The sequence below is a fragment of the Centroberyx gerrardi genome, chromosome 1 (genome assembly GCF_048128805.1).
Source record: "Centroberyx gerrardi isolate f3 chromosome 1, fCenGer3.hap1.cur.20231027, whole genome shotgun sequence".
In the NCBI taxonomy this organism is placed as follows: Eukaryota; Metazoa; Chordata; class Actinopteri; order Beryciformes; family Berycidae; genus Centroberyx; species Centroberyx gerrardi.
Genome location: NC_135997.1, coordinates 12,313,078 through 12,332,227, shown reverse-complemented (window position 1 = coordinate 12,332,227; position 19,150 = coordinate 12,313,078). Strand labels below are relative to the sequence as shown.

General features: G+C 42.8%; 2 protein-coding genes across 2 annotated transcripts in view; one reads left to right on the top strand and one right to left on the bottom strand.

Moving 5' to 3' along the window:
• spg7 (SPG7 matrix AAA peptidase subunit, paraplegin) overlaps nucleotides 1–13,947 on the top strand; it is a 240,869-nt gene extending 226,922 nt beyond the window's left edge. The window contains exon 18 of the transcript XR_013507323.1: nucleotides 13,931–13,947. The gene's annotated coding sequence lies outside the window, so the exon portion shown is untranslated. The remainder of the gene's footprint in view (nucleotides 1–13,930) is intronic.
• Nucleotides 1,024–18,824, bottom strand: cmtm4 (CKLF-like MARVEL transmembrane domain containing 4). Its single transcript, XM_071919553.2, has 4 exons — nucleotides 17,972–18,824; nucleotides 9,282–9,458; nucleotides 3,702–3,800; nucleotides 1,024–2,259 (listed from the first exon to the last, which is right to left on the bottom strand). Exons 1-4 carry the CDS (start codon nucleotides 18,155–18,157, stop codon nucleotides 2,095–2,097), a joined length of 627 nt encoding a protein of 208 aa, XP_071775654.1. The 5' UTR covers nucleotides 18,158–18,824; the 3' UTR covers nucleotides 1,024–2,094.
• Between the last annotated feature and the right edge of the window lie 326 nt (nucleotides 18,825–19,150).

The following is a 19,150-nucleotide window of genomic DNA, read 5'->3' as shown; positions in this document are numbered from 1 at the left end:
ACAGTCCATTTAGAGCCTGTACAGATGAACAACCCTTACCCTAAACCACATATACATACACCAGAGGTCTCAAACAATACAGAAAACACACACACACACACACACACACTGAATGACACTGTAGTGTAGATACAATATATTAGAACAATGTAAGACAAAAAAATTAAGTCAACATTTCTTCCTTCTTCCTATCAACACACAAGCATAGATGTGATTTTTCAAGATTAAGCCTACAGTTTGCATGTCAAGTACACTGGCTGAAAAGAAAAACGATAAAGGAATGATAAGATATTTATGTCCTGTATTCCAAGATAAGTCGTATTAACAGCTGCATTGTGGGTTGATAGAGGTTTGATAGCACATGAAGTGTGTGATAATACACTGTAAATGCATATACAGACATTTTAATTCAATCTAATACAGGGTGAAAGCTATGACACTGATGCTCCTTGCGCTACATTCCCACCCTACTGTTCCCACCTTCACTTCACTCTCTTCTTTTTTCTTTTTTTAAATTTACTTGGATAGTTAACTCAAAAATATCAGTTCTCTATTCTCTATGCCAATGATTAAGAAGGCATTAAGCAGTACAGCTTTCAGGTCGAGGCACCCTGTGATTTCATTTCAAATGGTCTTAAAAATCAAAGTTGGAAGGAGTTTGTCAATACCTGAGATATATAGACTAAGGGCACTGATCTTTACCAGGTCACCTGTGGATGTTTTTTTCCAAATGCACCACCTTACTGAGGTACCGCCACCATTTTCTGTTACCTGAGGCCCTGGATATGTACATACTTAAAACATATTGGACAATAATTATACCAATTGCCACCAAACATCACCTGTACCTGGCTGAAAGTGTTGTCCTAACTAACAAATACCTAAAAATTCAAATGTTGGAATGTGAATGTGGATATTTGTTGGGTGCGTAACACACAAATTGGGATAAAATAGATGGAATGAAGCAGTTAATTAAGCAGGGTCTTAACAGACACTATAAAAGTGGCCATTCTTTTTTTTTAATTTTTTTTTTTTATCTTTATTCTTTAATCTTTAATCTTAATAATTCTCCTGTAAGAGAATTCCTGATATTCTGAAGGCAGTCACAACATATTTTGGTCTCATAATTGCGTCAAACCTATAGACACACTGTATTGGAAAAAGACATCTATTCCTCATTTGAAATATTTCAACATATTGTTGTAACACCCCTCCTTATTGCAGTCAGACAGACCCTGTTTTGTTATATTTGCTGGCGGCAAAGGACTTTACAGTGGCTAAAAGTCACATGTTAAAGGTATTTATAAAACAGGGCAAAGGGGAAAAACTCCATTCGTGTCAACATGTCTAATGTTTACAATAAAATGTCTAGTGTCAGTCCCACTCATATGTAGTAGCCAAAGGCTGATGTCAGTATCCAAGACAGAACAGTAAGGCTATGGAGCCACTGGGAGCGAGTCCTATTGTACTGCAGGTTATGTTGCTGGTCCAGCGGGCTCCTGGATCCATGATCACATTTATCTTCACAGACTTCACAGACAGCGGCTTGACATAAGCACATCATGCGATAGTTGACCTTCTATGACTCTGCTCCATTCACAGTTAAACGTACAACTTTCAGAAAGTCAACACCTACTTCGGACCAGGAGTCGATGCACAGTTATACTGGATGTCAGCCTTTCTGTGGCTCCCTATGGAAGTCATCCTTCACACTGGTTTAGTAAAAGTTTTGTTGAATAAAAAGTGTTTCAGGGAACATCGTCATTCTCGACTTGACTCAACACAATTCAAACTTCAAATTGCACTTTGGAGTGTTTATGAGCGTCACCGTAGCCAGAATGCCTCGTAAACAAAGTCATAGTGCACATTTGTGGCTATGAAATAAGGATTTATTCAGTGACTGGACAGGCCGAAAGGGCAGGCAGTCGAAGGCCAAGTGTTATAATGAGAGAAGTCAAAGGGTGTGATGAGCTTGAGATGGCCGCTCCACTCGATAATGAAACTCGATAGCATTTCGAAGGCAGAGTAGTGCCCCTCTCAGTCGGTTACTGGTAGTGTGTCTTCCCCTCAGTCGGTCTGATTGTCCTCCAGTCCTCACGCGAGCTCAGGTCGTGCCTCCATTTCTCCACGGGACGCCGTGCGCGCTCGCATGTACTCGCTGGTCTGAGCCGCCCCTTGACACCCGCTGCCACGGCGCCACCTCCGCACCGCCAGGAAGGTGTTCAGGCCATACACACCCGTCACCAGGAAGCCAAAGATCTGCATTCAAGGGGACACAGGAGGTACATTCAATATGTACCTGTATCCATATGACGTAGTATAGGATGTATATGATGTGTGTATACGTGTATATGATGCTTTGAGATGATTGTGATAAAGGTCTACATAAATAAACAAGACTAGACTAGAATATGTCTCAGACACTAGAATGTGAGCACAATGTGGACATAAAAAACAGACATTTTCAAGAACTTAAATCAGAAATGATAACAACAACAATAATCTATACAGACTGATGACATGAGGAATCATGTTGGAATTGCATGCTTCCTTATTGTGAAACAATATTAAAACGTAGACCTGTGTTCATTTGTACTTACTGAAAATTAGCTACTTTATACTTTTAACAGTGTAGTATATACAGTATATTTATACACACAAACACATTAACACACACACACACACACACACACACACACAGCCAAAGAGCTGAGGGACTTCCCGGCTTAGGCTTCATCCTCAGCAGAACGTCCCCCCACCCACCTACACACACACACTCTAATGTCTGAAAATGTGGGTTCAGGTTTAATTTGGCAGCTTTCCCCTAACTCAGCAAAGAAAGCATGTGATCCGATGCTGATAAATCTGAACAATTGAGGCAATGTTCCACAGGGGAGCAGCAGCAGTCAGAAAATCCAGTGATGTGGGCAGAGAGGCCCAACGATTCATCAGTTCAACCCGTCCCACAGGCAGCTCTGCTCACCCAGACACACAGGATCCCAGTCAGGGGTCGTAAGGAGACTGACAGGAGGTAAAGAGCTTACCAGAAACTCTTCAAATGCATCCTTCTCTTTCTCCTGAGGTTGGTGTATTTTATACACATGCATGCATCCTTTGTTCAATATATATCAGTGATGTGATCTGATATGGCTCAACTGGATGACTTGATATGGTTGAGAAAATAACCAAACCAGTCATATAAGGATCAGCAAGTGATTACTGGAAATAATATTGACTTAAGAGAGGAAGGATGTGTGCTTTATACCACTTTAAAGGGATAGTTTGGAATTTTTTGACATCTATTCTTATTTTCTACTCACCTGTGATGTTGTCTACCAGCTAGTCTACCATCGACTACGACCAAGTATCACTCCGCCGCACACAGGAACTTATACAGAGAACACTGGCCCAGCAAACAGTATGGGATTTAGTCATAGTCTGACTTCAAAATTGTGACATAACAGCTTGAATTCGGCAGGATAGACCGCTGTGGCATTATGTTCACTTTAGACTTTAGATGCACCGTGGAGTTTGTTTCTTTTGGAGATGAATGAAGTTTGACCCCGTTTACATCGAAAGTATCAACTTCCAATAGACAACAACATCACAGGTGAGTAGAAAATAAGAGTAGATGTGAAAAATTCCGAGCTATCCCTTTAAGGAGGCGAAACAGAAGGGAGGGCTTGGTTCTGGCTACTCACCACTGCTGCTATTTCAGCTCCTGTGTTGTGGTTGATACAGGCCAACACCAGAGACGACAAGAAGAAGAAGAAGGTGCTGGCAGCAGTGTTGACCAGGTCCTGCAGGAAAACACACACACACACACACAAGATGACATTAGAGTCTGTTATGTTCTGAGGCAGTTGACATTTTTCAAACCTGTATTAGCCTAACAAGCAGGCCAACATGCGGAGTCTGAGGTGGTGGACAGCATCACATCGTGTCGAACAATCAAAGGCTTTGCTCTCACTCCCCCAGTGTTTCACTACGCCTGAGTTTAAAACTGCGGGCGGCAAAGAAGCCGACAGCACACACTTCAAAGCCGCCTACCACCTCATATTACACACAAACACACATACAACCCCTCCTGCCACACACACACACACACACACCACCAACTCACTAAAACCCCCGCCTTTTTACACATGGTTTTACACCATAGGGAGAGAGAGAGAGAGAGAGAAAGATACTACTCTTTGATGTTTTGCACCTCTTTACTGCTTCACTCGTTACTCCTGTTTTCTCTGATACAAACCTCGCTCAGAACCCAGGAGGTCACATGACTAGGAGCTCAGCATGACCGGGGCACGGCCCTCGTGATCTGATGAGCGTGATTGTAATCATTGCCGACATCGTCTCATATGACAGTCATACCACAGGGCCATGTCACAAACGCAGAAACACACACACACAAACACATACAAAACAGGCAACTCAGCAGGGCATAAAGCTGTGATAATTTGTCGCCGATCCTGGGGTTTAATCAGTAATGTATTCATGTGTAACCATAACACCTCTGGCAAACTGGTACACCCCCACACACATCCCAACCCCAGCCACACACACACACACACACACACACACACACACACACACACACAGGTTTCTATCTTGCCCAACTGGTTTAACAGGAAACTCATCCTGGTTCCATCCTCTCCGACTGCAATCACCCTTTGTATGCAGAGTTCCCTGTTCTTCCCTCTGGTATTGGCTATAGGTTACCTACAATGAGAAGTAACTGATGCAAACACTTGTTTATTCCCAGTGCTATCAAACTACTTAATGGCCATTCTTGAGGAACTCTGTTATCTGTTCGCTTTTGACTGCTACAGTGTTTGAGTGATGAGTGAGTGAGGGTTTTTTGCTTTGCTTGTACTTTGTTTTTATGTGTGGTGTTGTTGTTTGTGATGGACTTTGCTGCAAAACCAAATTGCCCTCTGGGATTATAGTAAAGACTGAACTGAACTGGAGTGTTCTTGTAAAATATAAAAGCTTTTTTAGATCCCAGATTCTCTCTAGATCCTAGATCCTATCACTTCTGTCCCTCCAGTTGACCTCCAGCCTCTCTCTGCTACAGTCATTCCCACATTCCACATCCTAGCCAGGCCAGCACTCTGTAAAACTTTAAATAACACACATTCACACACACGCTCTCACACACACACACACACACACACACACACACTAACCCGAACCGCTGGCTCTCTGGCATAGTCATTATTATCGGCCTGTATCATTCACTTAGAATGTTCTCTCTATCTGTCCAGTTTCACAACATTGAACAAAACCTGCGTGACTTGAAAATACAGATTTGCTTTTAGATGCTGTACTTAACGTTGCAGCAACACACTTCAGAAGAAACTTCAGAAGCTGGAAGCACACATGGGATTGCAGCTAGGGAAACCCTTGAGGACAGGGCAGGACGCTTATTATAAAACCCATTCACTTGACAGTCACAGTCACACTGGGCCAGAAAGCTTCACGAGAAAAAACTTTCTCTTCTGCAGCTTTCATTTCTGCAACCGATTCTATCTGAAAGGCAAATAAAAAAGGGTACGCAAGTATTTCATTTCTCCGTCTGCTGCTTGGGTGGCAACATTCAGCTGTTAAAACCAAGAAAGCTTTTATTGGATTCCAGTTGTAGGTAAAGTAAATACAATGTGAGAGAAGTGGTCTCTGGTCTGGACTGACGATAGATTAATCACTACAGCTAATAATAACCGCCCCCTCGCCCCTGTGTGTGTATGTGAATGTGTGTGTGTGTGTGTGTGTGTATGTGTGTGTATGTGTGTGTTGGATTAAACAGAGAGACGTAGACCCAGTCTGGCAGACACAGGGGGGTCAAACAAAGAAAGAGAATATAGTCGAGGCTTTCTAACACACACAGATGCATAAACAAATCCACATATAGAAAACATATAATCTGCGGCTCATGACATAAACATACTTGAAACTTGACAAAGGGTAATGAACAGGAATCTTCCTTTTTCTGATGCAGTATGCTTATTTGAAGTGTGCCTGCCTTATATTCACACTAGAACATTAATAAAGCAGCTGACCTAAATGAATAATATGAAGCCTGCTTTGTGTATGGCTGTTAGCTAATGTATTAGTTAGATATCAGACTTAACTAACAGTTTCCATTAGTGTACAGTAGGCCTGAATAGATGCTCTGACACTTGGTCTCTCTCTCTCTCTCTCTCTCTCTCTCTCCCCCTCTCTCTCTCTCTCTCAAGCAGCCAATTCATTCATGCATGAACTGTGATGAGACACCTTCTGTTCCACTAGTCGAGTCCACAACAAAATAACCTCCAGAATCCACTGGGTGCATTTCATACTGTTGCTGTATTTCTAAAATGAGAATAACAACATTGACTCTCTCTCTCTCTCTTTCTCTCTCTCCCTCTCTCTCTCTTTCTCTCTCTCTCTCTCTCTCTCCCTCTCTCTCCCTCTCTCTCTCCCTCTCTCTCTCTCTCTCTCTCTCTCTCTCCCCCCTGGGTTGTGCATATGCTGGCCTGTGTGTGTCCTCAGGGCTGCCCCCTTTTCTGCACCGCCGCCCCTTGGCATGGGAGTCGGTTATTTGGCCGTGCTGCTAACTGCTCAGGGAAACAATGGTGCCAGTTGTAGGACAAGGGATGGCCATCTAACAGTCGTGACAAAACATGAGCGGTTTGCACTGCAAGCACCAAGACAAGACGATGATTTCATGCCACCCAGGCTAAAGAGAAAGAGATGCACCAACTGGTTCTGCTTCATTTGTCCGGCTGAACATGCTCATCCACAGAAACTGGAACTAAACTCACTAGAAGTCACCAAGTGGGCAATACAACAAGGCCCCAGGGCTGTGTTCATTTCCTGGTGGAAGGGAAAGGGGTGGGTGTGTGTGTGTGTGTGTGTGTGTGTGTGTGTGTGTGGAGGGGGAGTGGGGGGTGGGGGGGCATTAGGTCCTATATTTCCCCTGCAGCACTGCCAAAGACATCATAGAGAGTGAATCGGAGAAGACGGGATCACATAGCACATAATTGTATGAACAAAACCCTCCTCCTGAGACTCTAAACCACATTATAAAACAACTCGCTCCACAGAGGGGCAATGTCAGCGTCAGTCTATGGTTTGGAGTTTGGAGAAAGACGGAGAGAGAGAGCACAACGGTTAACAGTTGGTTAACACTCCAAAATGCTTACTCATGGCGAAATTCCCAGGGGCCCAACGTGACTGGAGCAGCTTTGAACTTGATAGACGTAAACACCATGGGGTACAGCCTACACTGTAGAGTGCAACCAAGCATGCTAGGCTTGTTAGTTAGTGCTACAGTCTGGAGTCAGGAGAGAAAGGTATCTGGAAAGCAACACCAACGTCTTTCTTTCTTTCTCTTCACAGAACCTCGTTATTCAAAAAAGTGTACAGTGTGAGAAATGGTTGTCCTCCAAATACGAAAATAAAATCCTACAATGTTTGCAGGCAAAAGTACTGTGCTTTTTTTTTTTTTTTTTTTACAAAATATGAAGAAAGATTCAATATCTTTGTGCATAACAGCATGTTTCCAGCACTACCAATGAGCCAAACCGCAGCTCACCACAGTCTAGCTGCCTTAAAGTACAACCTCTTCTGTGAGCTTAATGGCACCCCACAATCAAACTTACTTCAACACACACACACACACACACACACACACACACACACACACACACACAACCACACGCGCACATGCACACAACTACATATTTCTTTTAATACACATTATTACATAGACTATTACACACCTGAGTGGAAAAATAATTAACTAGTCCGAGCTGAGATGAGAAAAGCCAGTGGGCCTCAGGGGAAAGGAAACACTGGCTGGTCTAGCGTCTCAGAAGAAGAATGCTGAACTAACAGGAGGATTTTAGATTACAACGAATGTATTGGTCGCAGGTACCTGGTAAATGATCCTAAATCAGCACTCTTGCATCAAAAAAAAACTTGGAATACAGACTCTGGCCTTTCCAAGACAATAAAAAGCTTTCATTTGGTTTAATTCTGCCAAAAGTAGAAGCCAAAGGCACACCCTCTCTTCATGTTTGAGGTGAAATACGCAGTACCAAGGATACCATAAAGCAATCTGATAGCTATGGTTGGATTTGGACCTCCGACTTCACATCCACTGCTTTACTAGGGTATGTAAGCTGTGTGGCCTCTGGAAATACAGTTAAAGCTGTTTTTCCACTCCCCTCTGTAAAAGATACTATGCTGCAGCCCAGAAAACACCAATGTGTGTATGTAGGCAAATACTAAAAGGCAACCAATATCTGCTGGAGGATACTCACCAGCTCATTTGCTTACAGCTGACATCGCACATCCTCCCAACACTGGAGCTGCATTCCCTCCTAACCAGTCCCACACTCACTATAATCAGTTTCACCCATTACCTTCTGTCCTTTCTAAAGTGAAATGAGTTTAGCGCTCCCCTCATACTAAATGCAAGGGTTCAGTCAAGAATAGGGATGTAACGTTCAGCTACAGTTCCGTTTCATACATGGTACTGGGTTCACGGTTCGATATTATCATGATATTTTGAGCAAAATCTGAATGAAAACAATTATGCCTGACAAAATATCACTTTATGTTTCTGAGGGAAAACAAAAACAAAAGTGCAAACCGCACTTTTTAATGCCAGTTCAACTCGCCAGTTAATGCTAGACCAACTTGAAATTTATGACCAATTTTATCCCCAAATAAGCCTGATGTGTAAAACAACAAAAAAACAACAAAACATTCACGTATATATCTGTGCAACTACTAGGGACATTTCTCAGTAAAAGTAGTGCAAAGAGAAACAGATATGTTTTTAAGACCTTTGGAATCATATTTCAATCATAATCTCAACATTTACCCATATACCAGCGACTGGAGTGTTTCATTGTGATGTGGTTGTGAATGGTGCAGTATAGTGTTACCTGTAAGGCAAAACTCTGTAAGCCTGCTGCCACACAGCAGCCTTAAAACTTGACGAAGCGTCCTCAATTTCATCGTTGCCTGAGTCCATCTTGTTGCCAACTACATCAATACAGAAATGTGGTGATTCAAACTAAAGCTTCCCAGCCTTATACTCTCTAGTGTTTGAAAAGAGAAAAGACCATTCTGAATATAATTTCTTAGATATTAAACCACAGCTGAAATCGCAAACATTTTTTCCGACTCCAGGACGCACAGCCTTAAAATTCACCAAGGACCAATAAAATATCAATTAGGTTCTATGACACACTATTTGTCCTGAGAGCGGCCTGTGTGTGTGCACCTACCGTGAGGCTCCAGTTGACGTGGGGCACCTTGGTGTGCAGGTTGAGGCTGAAGATGAGGAGGAGGACTCCTGTCACCACGAAGGCACTGCAGCTGACAAACTCAAAGAAGTAGACCCCTCCACAGGGAGAACACATCATGATAGTCTCTATGCAGATGAATGCAATGAGTGATAGGACCTGAAGAGAGAGAGAGAGAGAGAGAGAGAGAGAGAGAGAGAAAGAGAGAGAGAGAGAGAGAAGGATCAATGGTTAATAGTAGAAGTGAAAGACATACAGTGTAGTACAGCAATTGCAAACTAAAGAGCATAAACACTGAGTGATTTGAGGAGCAGTGATAAATAGGCCTATTATTTGTCCTTTGTTGAATAGACCCACATTCAGGCCTACTCTTCTACACTGCACAATAGCTTGGTCAAAATATGAAATTGAAAAAACATGTATTACAGGTCTCATTCATCCTAACAAGGACTCCAGTTTCCTCTAATGGGTTGAATCCATTCCCAGGCTCAGACCCTAATGTCTAGTGCCAGTCAGCATGAAGAAGGCGGCATTACTGATTGGGCCAATTCAAAAGTGTGCGCTCTTGAATTGGATGGCGGGTAGCGTTTCTGTCAGAGAAATGAGTTAAACCAACCGGTCCAACTCCCTTTACACTCACCACCATAAACTCACTCACCACATTGTACCAAGAAGAACCCCAGCTGGCAACGGGCACCAATATTACAGGTGTCCCGCATGCTAACAAAGACTCGAGCTTCCTCTTGGTGTGAACCCCTTCCCAGTCTTTAGCACTCAAATCCTGTGACTGCCAGCATGGACAGCCATGCTACAAATTGAGCCAATTCAAAAGCACACTCTTGAAATGCATTTTTACCACAGGAGTGAGTAAACTGTATTCCACATGCACAGGCAGTCTAAAAACCCTCTATTTATTCTTAATCTGTGGCTTAAACACTAGTGTTTATGAACTATATGAATATACTTTCATATAACCTCATTTCCCACGGACAGTTTTAGGATCACAAGAATGAGATTCTACCTTTCTCATTTTTAGTATCAGTGAGAGACAGAACATTTACCAAGAACTTAATATAAAAACTACAAAATAAATGTCTGCAGGTCGCTCACCGTGATATTTCTGCATGAAAGAATGAGGCTCTTTAAAGATAGTGCCCTTTCTACTGCTGTGTGAGTCAAGTCACTTTTCTAGCTTCCAGACGATATTGTTTGTTAGTACTGAAATACCACGCTGCCCGGATGATGGAGTGACTGTCCTATGAATAGACCAGAGACCATGCGCCCATCTCATGAGTCTAGTCTAGCTCCTGGCTGCCTGCGATGATGCCTCCCTCCCGCCAACATCCATCACCAAACCACAGTATGGGAAGAATTCTGCTATTTAGGTGTTCTTCTGCCATCTAGCCCCCCACAAAACCACACACAGATTACCAATTGGCTCGCGGTGGTCCGAGACCCGGAGACATAACAGAACCAAGAGAATGCCACTGTGACATATTGCAGACCCGGTGCAGCCCAATCCAGACCAGTTTAGACCAGATCTGGTTGGTCTACCAGTGTGGGATAGGTTTGGCATTTAGTATTAAACATTGATAGGCTGTATACTGGCGGGTCTGGGTTGAGGGATGATTGTGGGTCAGAGTGTGACAAATCAAAGTCCATGACACTGTTTTGAACTTTCCCAAAGGCCACAACCACCAAGTGTCAAAAGTGTCATGGCTGACTACTCATCACAAATTGTGTGGCAAAGATTGCGAGGTTCAGCAAAATCATTCGCAGCCTCACATTTTAATATGAAATGGTGTGAAGGCCATGACTGTATTTTGTCAGAGTTGGGGATTACATGTGAGAGGATAACAGTGCAAAAACGGCAACTGTAATTTGTTACTGTTCCCATCAAGCCCATCGACTCAGTGCAACACTTGCTCAGAGTGCACAAAAACTGTGACAACAGTAAAAGGCAAAGTGTAAAGCTAATAACAAGCTACAGTAGCTAGTAATTTCCTACAGATCAAAGCATTGAAACTAAAAACAGGGCAGCAGGATGGCCTAGAGGTTAGAGAGATTGTCCTTTAAAAGGATGACCTGGGCTCAAGCCTCTTGTCAGTACGCATCTGCCTTCAGTGCTGCTGAAGTGTCCTTGAGCAAGACTCTGAATCCCTCCCAGCTGTTTTGTAGCTGCCCGTACCCTATAACCTTCCTAGTGGAGGACAGGCAAACAGAAAATTTCCCTATCATGATTAATAAAGTATTACATTATTATTCTAATTACTAAAACAAATCAGAACATAGAATTGAATTTAATCACTGAATTTACCAGACATAAGCACGTCTAGCTACAATGGATTAAAGGGAAAATGAAGCGAGCATGACATTCTCCTAGGTGGCCGTCACTGATACTGTTCAATGTGATGATGTGAGTTCTCCTTCAGTTACAAGTTAAAGCACTTAGGAGTTCCTGAGAGTGCATTTTATCCCATAAATCCCCTTCCTGTAGTATAACTGTCACATCACTGCATCTACAGTATCGGGAAGTGGGGGGTGTTCGTGAAGTCATTTTAATGCTATCAGGACTGACATCACTCTGGAACATCTGATGGTCCCAAAACGGTGTCTAGTAGCTAGCTAGGCTGTATGACGGGCCCCATCCTCACATTCATGTGGATAAAAAATCAAACAGCCTAGTAAGAAGTGAAATGGTACAAGTTTTACTAGCATTCCTTCCAGAGCCCTAACTATAAGCCTCCTCTCAATAAGACAATTTAAATCCTTGGAAATGTTTTCCTTCCATAACAAGAAAGACAAGGCAGATGCACTCAAACAAGCATAAACACACAGACACACATTGAACTGCATGCTCTCCTTACAAAGCTGTCAGATTGCCTGTCTGCTATTGATATGCAGATTGAGTATGACAGCTATGGCCTGTGTGTGTGTGTGTGTGTGTGTGTGTGTGTGTGTATGTGTGTGTGCGTGTGTGTGTGTGTGTGCATGAAGCCTCCCAGTTGAAGAGGGTGTCAGAGGGACAATGATTTCCACAATATGTGACCAGAATATGCAGATTGGTCTCTCTTTCCATCTTCAGTGTCACCTTTAGACAATGAAAAACTCAAAATGGCAGTACGGGCAATGAGTGCATTTGTCTGTTTATTGTCTGTTTGGATGAAGAGATGTCTATTTAGGACACTAGTTATTTGTGGCATCATGCATTTTTTGGATTTAGTCGTATTTCAGCTATTCTTCACCTTGATTTGAGTCCTATTTTTATGGAAGTGAATCACCTGTCTTCTGCAGATAAAAGACTCTCTGAGGCAGTTGTGTCTGAAACTTTGAGCATTATGTATTAAGGGGATACAAAAACATGATCCACGCTAAAAAGTTTCAACACACACAAACTTTCTCAAGTTTTAACTGTGGGATTGTTTGTGAACCTGATAGAGATTTCCATTGCATCTGTAATCAATTTGAATCTAGCCCAGACAGTTGTATCTTGTTGCTTGACTCTCTGACGTGCTGAAATGATGCAACTGAAAACACACCTATATGGACTCATTAGCAGCAGACCCTATCCCCTCTCCCCTAGCCCCAACCTGCCCTGCTTATCCAGTTTAATGAGCAGTGTGTATTGTTTCTGACAAGTACAGTGTTTGGGACTGGTGAACTGTCAGTGAGGAACTCCCCTGTTCATGACAGACTCTTTGTCCAATCCTTCAAATCTGTGGCTTCCAAACACATCAGCTAGCAACTCTGGGAAAACACTTAAAATGTCCACAGACGGTAACGCATGAACACAGCATGTCGAGCAATCACTTCACTACTGACACACAGACAAAGACAGACATATGAACACTAAAAGAAAGGGCAGCTCTCTGTTGCAGACCTAGTAGACTGAAGTACCATTTTGTGCAGCTGCTGAAGCCCCATTAGAGCATGTAGTTGGATAGCAGTCTGTCTGTGACTGTAATATAACCAAAAAGGTTACACCCAGACAGAAGTGGAGGGCTGCTTGGGCTGAAGGATGATGTCATGTCTCTTGATGAAAGCACGCTTTCCCCAGGTCCCTGTGCAGCAGGTGTCAGGCAGTAACAGGGGAGGAGGCAGATAACAAAGCACCATACTGGCTAATCTTGTAAGTAATGATTTTATGTCAACCTTGACCCCTCCACAACCTATTCATCATGCATGCATAAGTGCATGACCAAGCACACAATCTCTCTCTCTCCCTCTCTCTCACACACATCTTCATCTAAGGGATTAAGAGCATTGTGAGTTGCCTGTAAAGGCCACTTGGAATCAGATCCCCTTCTTATACACCATCTGTTGGGCACAGAAAATTAATGGCAGAGAAAAAAAGCCTTCGCTATAGAGACTGCACAATGTAATGTGCTGCACTCCAAGTGCTGTGGGACCTCTTACACAAAAAATCTAAATGTTGAACATGCTTCATTTCAATTCTGCAGCCCACAGTCATCTTTGTGTTGGAGAAAAGTAGCCTACATGCAGGTTGTGTTTCCCCCCTGAGGATAAGGTGTGCGTGTGTGTATGTGTGTGTGTGTGTGTGTGTGTGTGTCTGATTGCACGCATGCACAATGTTCTTGTTGTCTTTATGTCTCCCTAAAAGCTCAGAATAGATAATGTTTCAACCAGAACTGAACGGAGCACATGGCCCGTCTCTCTCAGGCAGGAAGTGCTCGCTGACATTTGGTAGCATCTGGTAACTTCATTACACTACATCCACAAGCTGCAAAAACGCCTTTTCATAATATTTAATTATCCCTTGTTAGAAGACCACTGAAAAGAAAGCAACAGGACAAGTTCTGCTGACACAAATGAGCTGACATGTGGCTAACTAACAACTCCATCCTGAAGGCATGTCTCTAGGGCCGGTTGGAAAACAAAGAGAATTTGCTTGGTGTAATGTCAAGCATTACAACGTATCAGATTCCACGGATCAACTAACTGTCGGTGTAAAGGGGAAAAGCCTGAGGTGAATATCAGTTGGACTCTGCTGACCCAGTCACTGCAGAAAGACAAAAGCAGGCGCTGCTATCGGGACAGTGGACACACCCCACTCAGGTTTCATCCTACTGACACAAAAAGAAAACTGGGGGGCGTTTAACACTGCAGAACTAACCAATACAGGATCAGTAGCTGCACTTACCTAACCTTCCAATCCTTACAAATGTCCTTAACCTGTGTATGCACCGTAAAAGTGACAAGTTGACTGAGCGTCTACACCAGTGCAAATGCAGTTTAGTGTTCTGGGGTGAAACAACTGCATGGGACTAGTAGCACTTAGCACCCTGGTCTCCATAGAGAGGAACACAGCGTTTCAGAGTAAACAGGGGTCAGTGCGACCTTTGGACTGCTTAGGTAACTACTACCTTAAAGCAAGGGCTGGGGTGTGGTGGGAACACAATAAACATTTCCTAAGCAAAGTCATAAGAAAGTATGAACAAAGGCCAGAGAAGGTGGGTGAGACATTCAGCTCCACTAACTTTTGATCGATAACTGGTAAAAGTGACTTCATCAAAAAAGCCCAACAGTTCAACCAGTATTTTATACAGTAATACTCCTCAGTCTTTCATGTGAGCAACAAAACGTGTATGGCGTTTTCTAGCAGTTTAGATCAAACACTGCACAAACACAAACACAGCAACAAAGTAGCCGATACAAACTACTGTGTTAAAATCCAAGATGTACCATTTAGCATTAATGCTACTAATTGCTGAACACAGATGATTTATTAACAAGAGAACAACACAGATGACCAGCTGCCCTTAAAACTAATGGCTGATAACACTGGACACTGGAAACATTGGGCCCAATAACAACAGTAACTCCTTTGCATACTGGTATTTCCTGATTGAGCAGAGCCAACGTCTTCATGGGCATGTGGTCTACTCTTACATTACATGCAGTCAGTTTTATATTGCTGTCATATCAGCTCTGGAATCTCATCACATAGACTCAGCTGAGACGGTGCGAGACGATTAGAGGACAGAGCAGTAAAAGTGCAGACGAATGGAGCTATTAAAGTTTGGCAGTGAGCCTTTTAGGCCTACTCTAAGATACTGGAAGTAAACATGGATGACATTCAAAGGTTCTGTCCTTGTCAGTGAAGTGGATGCATGACTAGGTCAAACTGGAAAGTCAGTATCAGAGCTGAACAAACTGCGAGTAAATAGAGAGTGTAAACATAGGATTAGTAAGGAGAACTGAAATACTACTTATAAAATTTGATTTACCTAAGTTGTACTTTATTACATTTTCCTGCACCTGTCTGCAAAATATTCCTGTGTATTTCTGGGCAAGGAGATCAGTATGCACTTTTTGGCAATATTTGCACTCTGTTTTATCATTATTTTACAAACTGTATCTGCTCCTTTGCAAAACTTGCAAAGCATTTTTATCTACAATTGTGTTATAATCTGCTCCTTGGTAGCATTCGCTAACTGTTTTTATTCATAGCTGTTTCACATTCTGCACCTTTGCAACATTGCCATTTATTTACTATTTTTTGTAGAGGTGGTAGGTGGTGCTAAATTTAGTTTTGATACCCAGGTTCACTCGTAGGTGTTGCAGGTTAAGAATGCCTCTTATTTGGATATTTACATCATCATGTATGGGCAACGGTAAAACAATAAGGTCATTTTCTATCTTTGGGGGGCATTTTTCAGCTGTGGGGGTCCTCTGCAGCTAAAAGAATGTGAAATAAATGAAACACTGATGTATAATTGTCATGTGTTTATGTTTGTGCTTCCACTGAGCAGCCAAGTCAAATATAATATTCTGCCCTATGCAATGAGACAGACGAAGACTGTGGATGTGAATCTTCCTCTTAATTCCCGCCTGTCCTAGACGTCTCACACACTGACGACAGATGGCTTCCTAGACTACCTTCCCACATCCTCAGAGGTAAACATTACAGGTGTGCGCAACAGCACAGGCTCACTCTGTATGCTGTTCCCTCAGGCCGCTGGGTTGAATATGGTAAACACTCGCCCTCCCACGGCTGAAAACACTCTTGAAACACTACTGTTTAAAAAAAAACACTTGAAATTGCTGCTGTCCTCCAAACATAACTGAATATACCTATCCAATCCAATTTCCTCCAATAACAACACACTAAATTGTACAATAGTGTATAGGGGTAAAATACTGTAGTCAAATGCTTAAGTGTGTGTTAATAACTGGTTAAAACAGGAGGTAAGGAATCTAAGATGGTCATACACACCAAACACAACTGGAAGAGCAGTGAATGAGAAGCCAATGCTGAACTATACAGTATTTTCTAAAGCTTGGACTTTCAGTTTGCTTGTGCTGTCCGCAAACGTTGTTTGAGTTAATTGCTAGTTTCCTCAGTTTCATGGTTTTTCCTGTTGTGGACACAGTGCTCCATGTGTATGAGCATGCAGGCCCGTCTCTGAGCCGTTTGGCACCAGAACAAGAGAAAGGGCTCTGGCCTGATAGATATTTCCTCCTCTGGTGAATTATCATAGCTTTGGGAGACCTCGCTTTGCTTTGTTGTTGTTTTTTCTCCCAGTCCAGACATCTGGTTTAGGTGTATTGGTTTAAAGCAACAGCAAAATATGTTTTCCCCTTGACTGCTATGTCCTGATGAAAAATGCTGAATCTACAGATGAGCAACAATCTTGAACTCATCAGCTGATAAATTCGTGACTATAATAAATATGGTGTGATTACCATTTCTCTGTGGTTGCTGGGACACTAAGAGGCTGGAGTCAAATACAAGTCACTAGGTGTGGTCTTGAGTAGACCTAAGATGTTGAAGTAACTTTTTAAACCATCACAATTAGTAAACATATTATAGGACTTTATAATCAGCGGTGGGACAGGGGGGGAACACAGCAGGAAGTTGATTACAGATCTAGTACACTACAGAAATAGACCAATATACCAAGGATAATACATTAACACTGACTCACACGGCTTTTGACAGAGGAACTAAGTTACCTACTGATACACCCACAAGTTTGCACAAAACAACTATAGTCATTCTATAATACATTTCAGAAGGATACTACACAAATATCAGCACATCTCTAAGTCCCAGTGGTACCATAGGATATAAAAAATACCATTAAGTATAATAAGGTCATTATAAACTCTGAGGATTAGACACTTAAATCCATATGATTTTTGTTAGGGCCATTCCTAGGAGTCTGCATAGGCAAATGCACACGTTTTGGCAACAAGCTTTGGAAAGCAGGGTAAACTGGTTATCCTGAAAAACTTCACCCCTACCCTGCATAGGTCACTGGTCATGCAGACTATTGCAAAGACGCCTATGGTCAAAGAGAAACTTCTGTTTGATCACAGCCAGAGATGTAGTGGAGGGTAAACCAACCTAAACTCAGTTTATCCACATTTTTATTTGAATGAATAGGGTTTACCCACCTTTTTAGGGTTGGCAGAAATCTTTAGGATATAAATGCTTAGTGCTTTCAAACCGCTGTAAATTATAAGAGGAAGGGGCTTTTAATGGAGCATAAATTAATGCATTTCTGAAATACTATTGATTTTTGTTCATTATTGGTGGTTGTTTGCCTTATGGTGACCACCGACTGGACGACATAGTTTTTACGCACCTTTATTCAGCCAATACATGAATTAACACTACATCACTGCACAGTCACACTGAAACTTACCACTTCAACCACCTTTAAAATCCCAAAGTAGGACTTGAGGTACTCCACGTCGCACCTTATCCCTCCCAAAACACTCCTTGAATGGACGGGCTCGGTGGTCGGCTGGTACGGACTGCTCGCCCCGGAGATCATGGAGGTGTTGGAGGCCTCGCCGTCAAAGCCCTCCGCCTCCTCGGTGGTCCTCATGATGATTTAGGACAGAAGCTTGACTTTGACCACGGGGGTTAACGGCATATAAAGCCTAACCTACACCGACGGATCGCCCAGATCTACGCCACGGCGCAGGTTATGTGACAGAAAGCACACTTTGTTCCATGCAGACTGGAAGTGGATGGAGAAAACAAACCAGACAGTCCACTTTTCACAGCCTCCCCATGCGATCGCAACATAGGAAAAACAGCCGTGTTAGGTTATCTGAAACATTGTGCGCAGGAGCAACGCTGGAATCCCGCTTAATTTAATCCGCCGATTTGTTTTCCTCTCCTGGTTACAATGTTACTCCCAGATAACCTCACTTGTAACTCTGTTAGGCTCCCGAGGCGGGTCACTTGTTCGAGTCCCATGCAGTGTCACTTTACTATGGACGATTCTGGTTAGTTCAGCACCGAAAAAAAAACAAAAAACGTCTATAGGGCTGCGTGCGTCCTCTGCGCGAGCGATAAACATCCACCCATCACGGCCAGAAGAACCGAGAGAAAACCTTATTGTTTCCTATTGTAAACTTAGTTAGGCTCGTCTGTAGCGGCGTACAGTACGGCAGTCTACACCGTTTTACTCGCTATTGATGCAAAGCAGCCTTGTCTCCGCCCCCCCACAAGAAAACTGCACATTCTTGTGTAGGCTATGCACACGTTTTAAGTATTCCCAAATAGCCTGCAAAATGAATCCAGCCGGAACCACGCTGACTGAGCTCTGGTGCATTTTTTTTTCTTCCCTTTCTCTTTCGACGACTGCTGTGGAAAAATAGTTGGCAATTACCACCATGCTTTCTCATCACGGGCTGTGCGTCGATATGCGTCTGCAGCCCACAGGTTACCTTCAGGCAGGCCTGTAACGGAAAATATTCCAGTAATTCCCATATTCCTGTAATATTCCTATAGGGACTTATAGAGTTTCTGCAGTTCTCAATAGCGAGTTTATGCCGCATTTTATTGTATTTTTTATTGTATTTTTTCATCT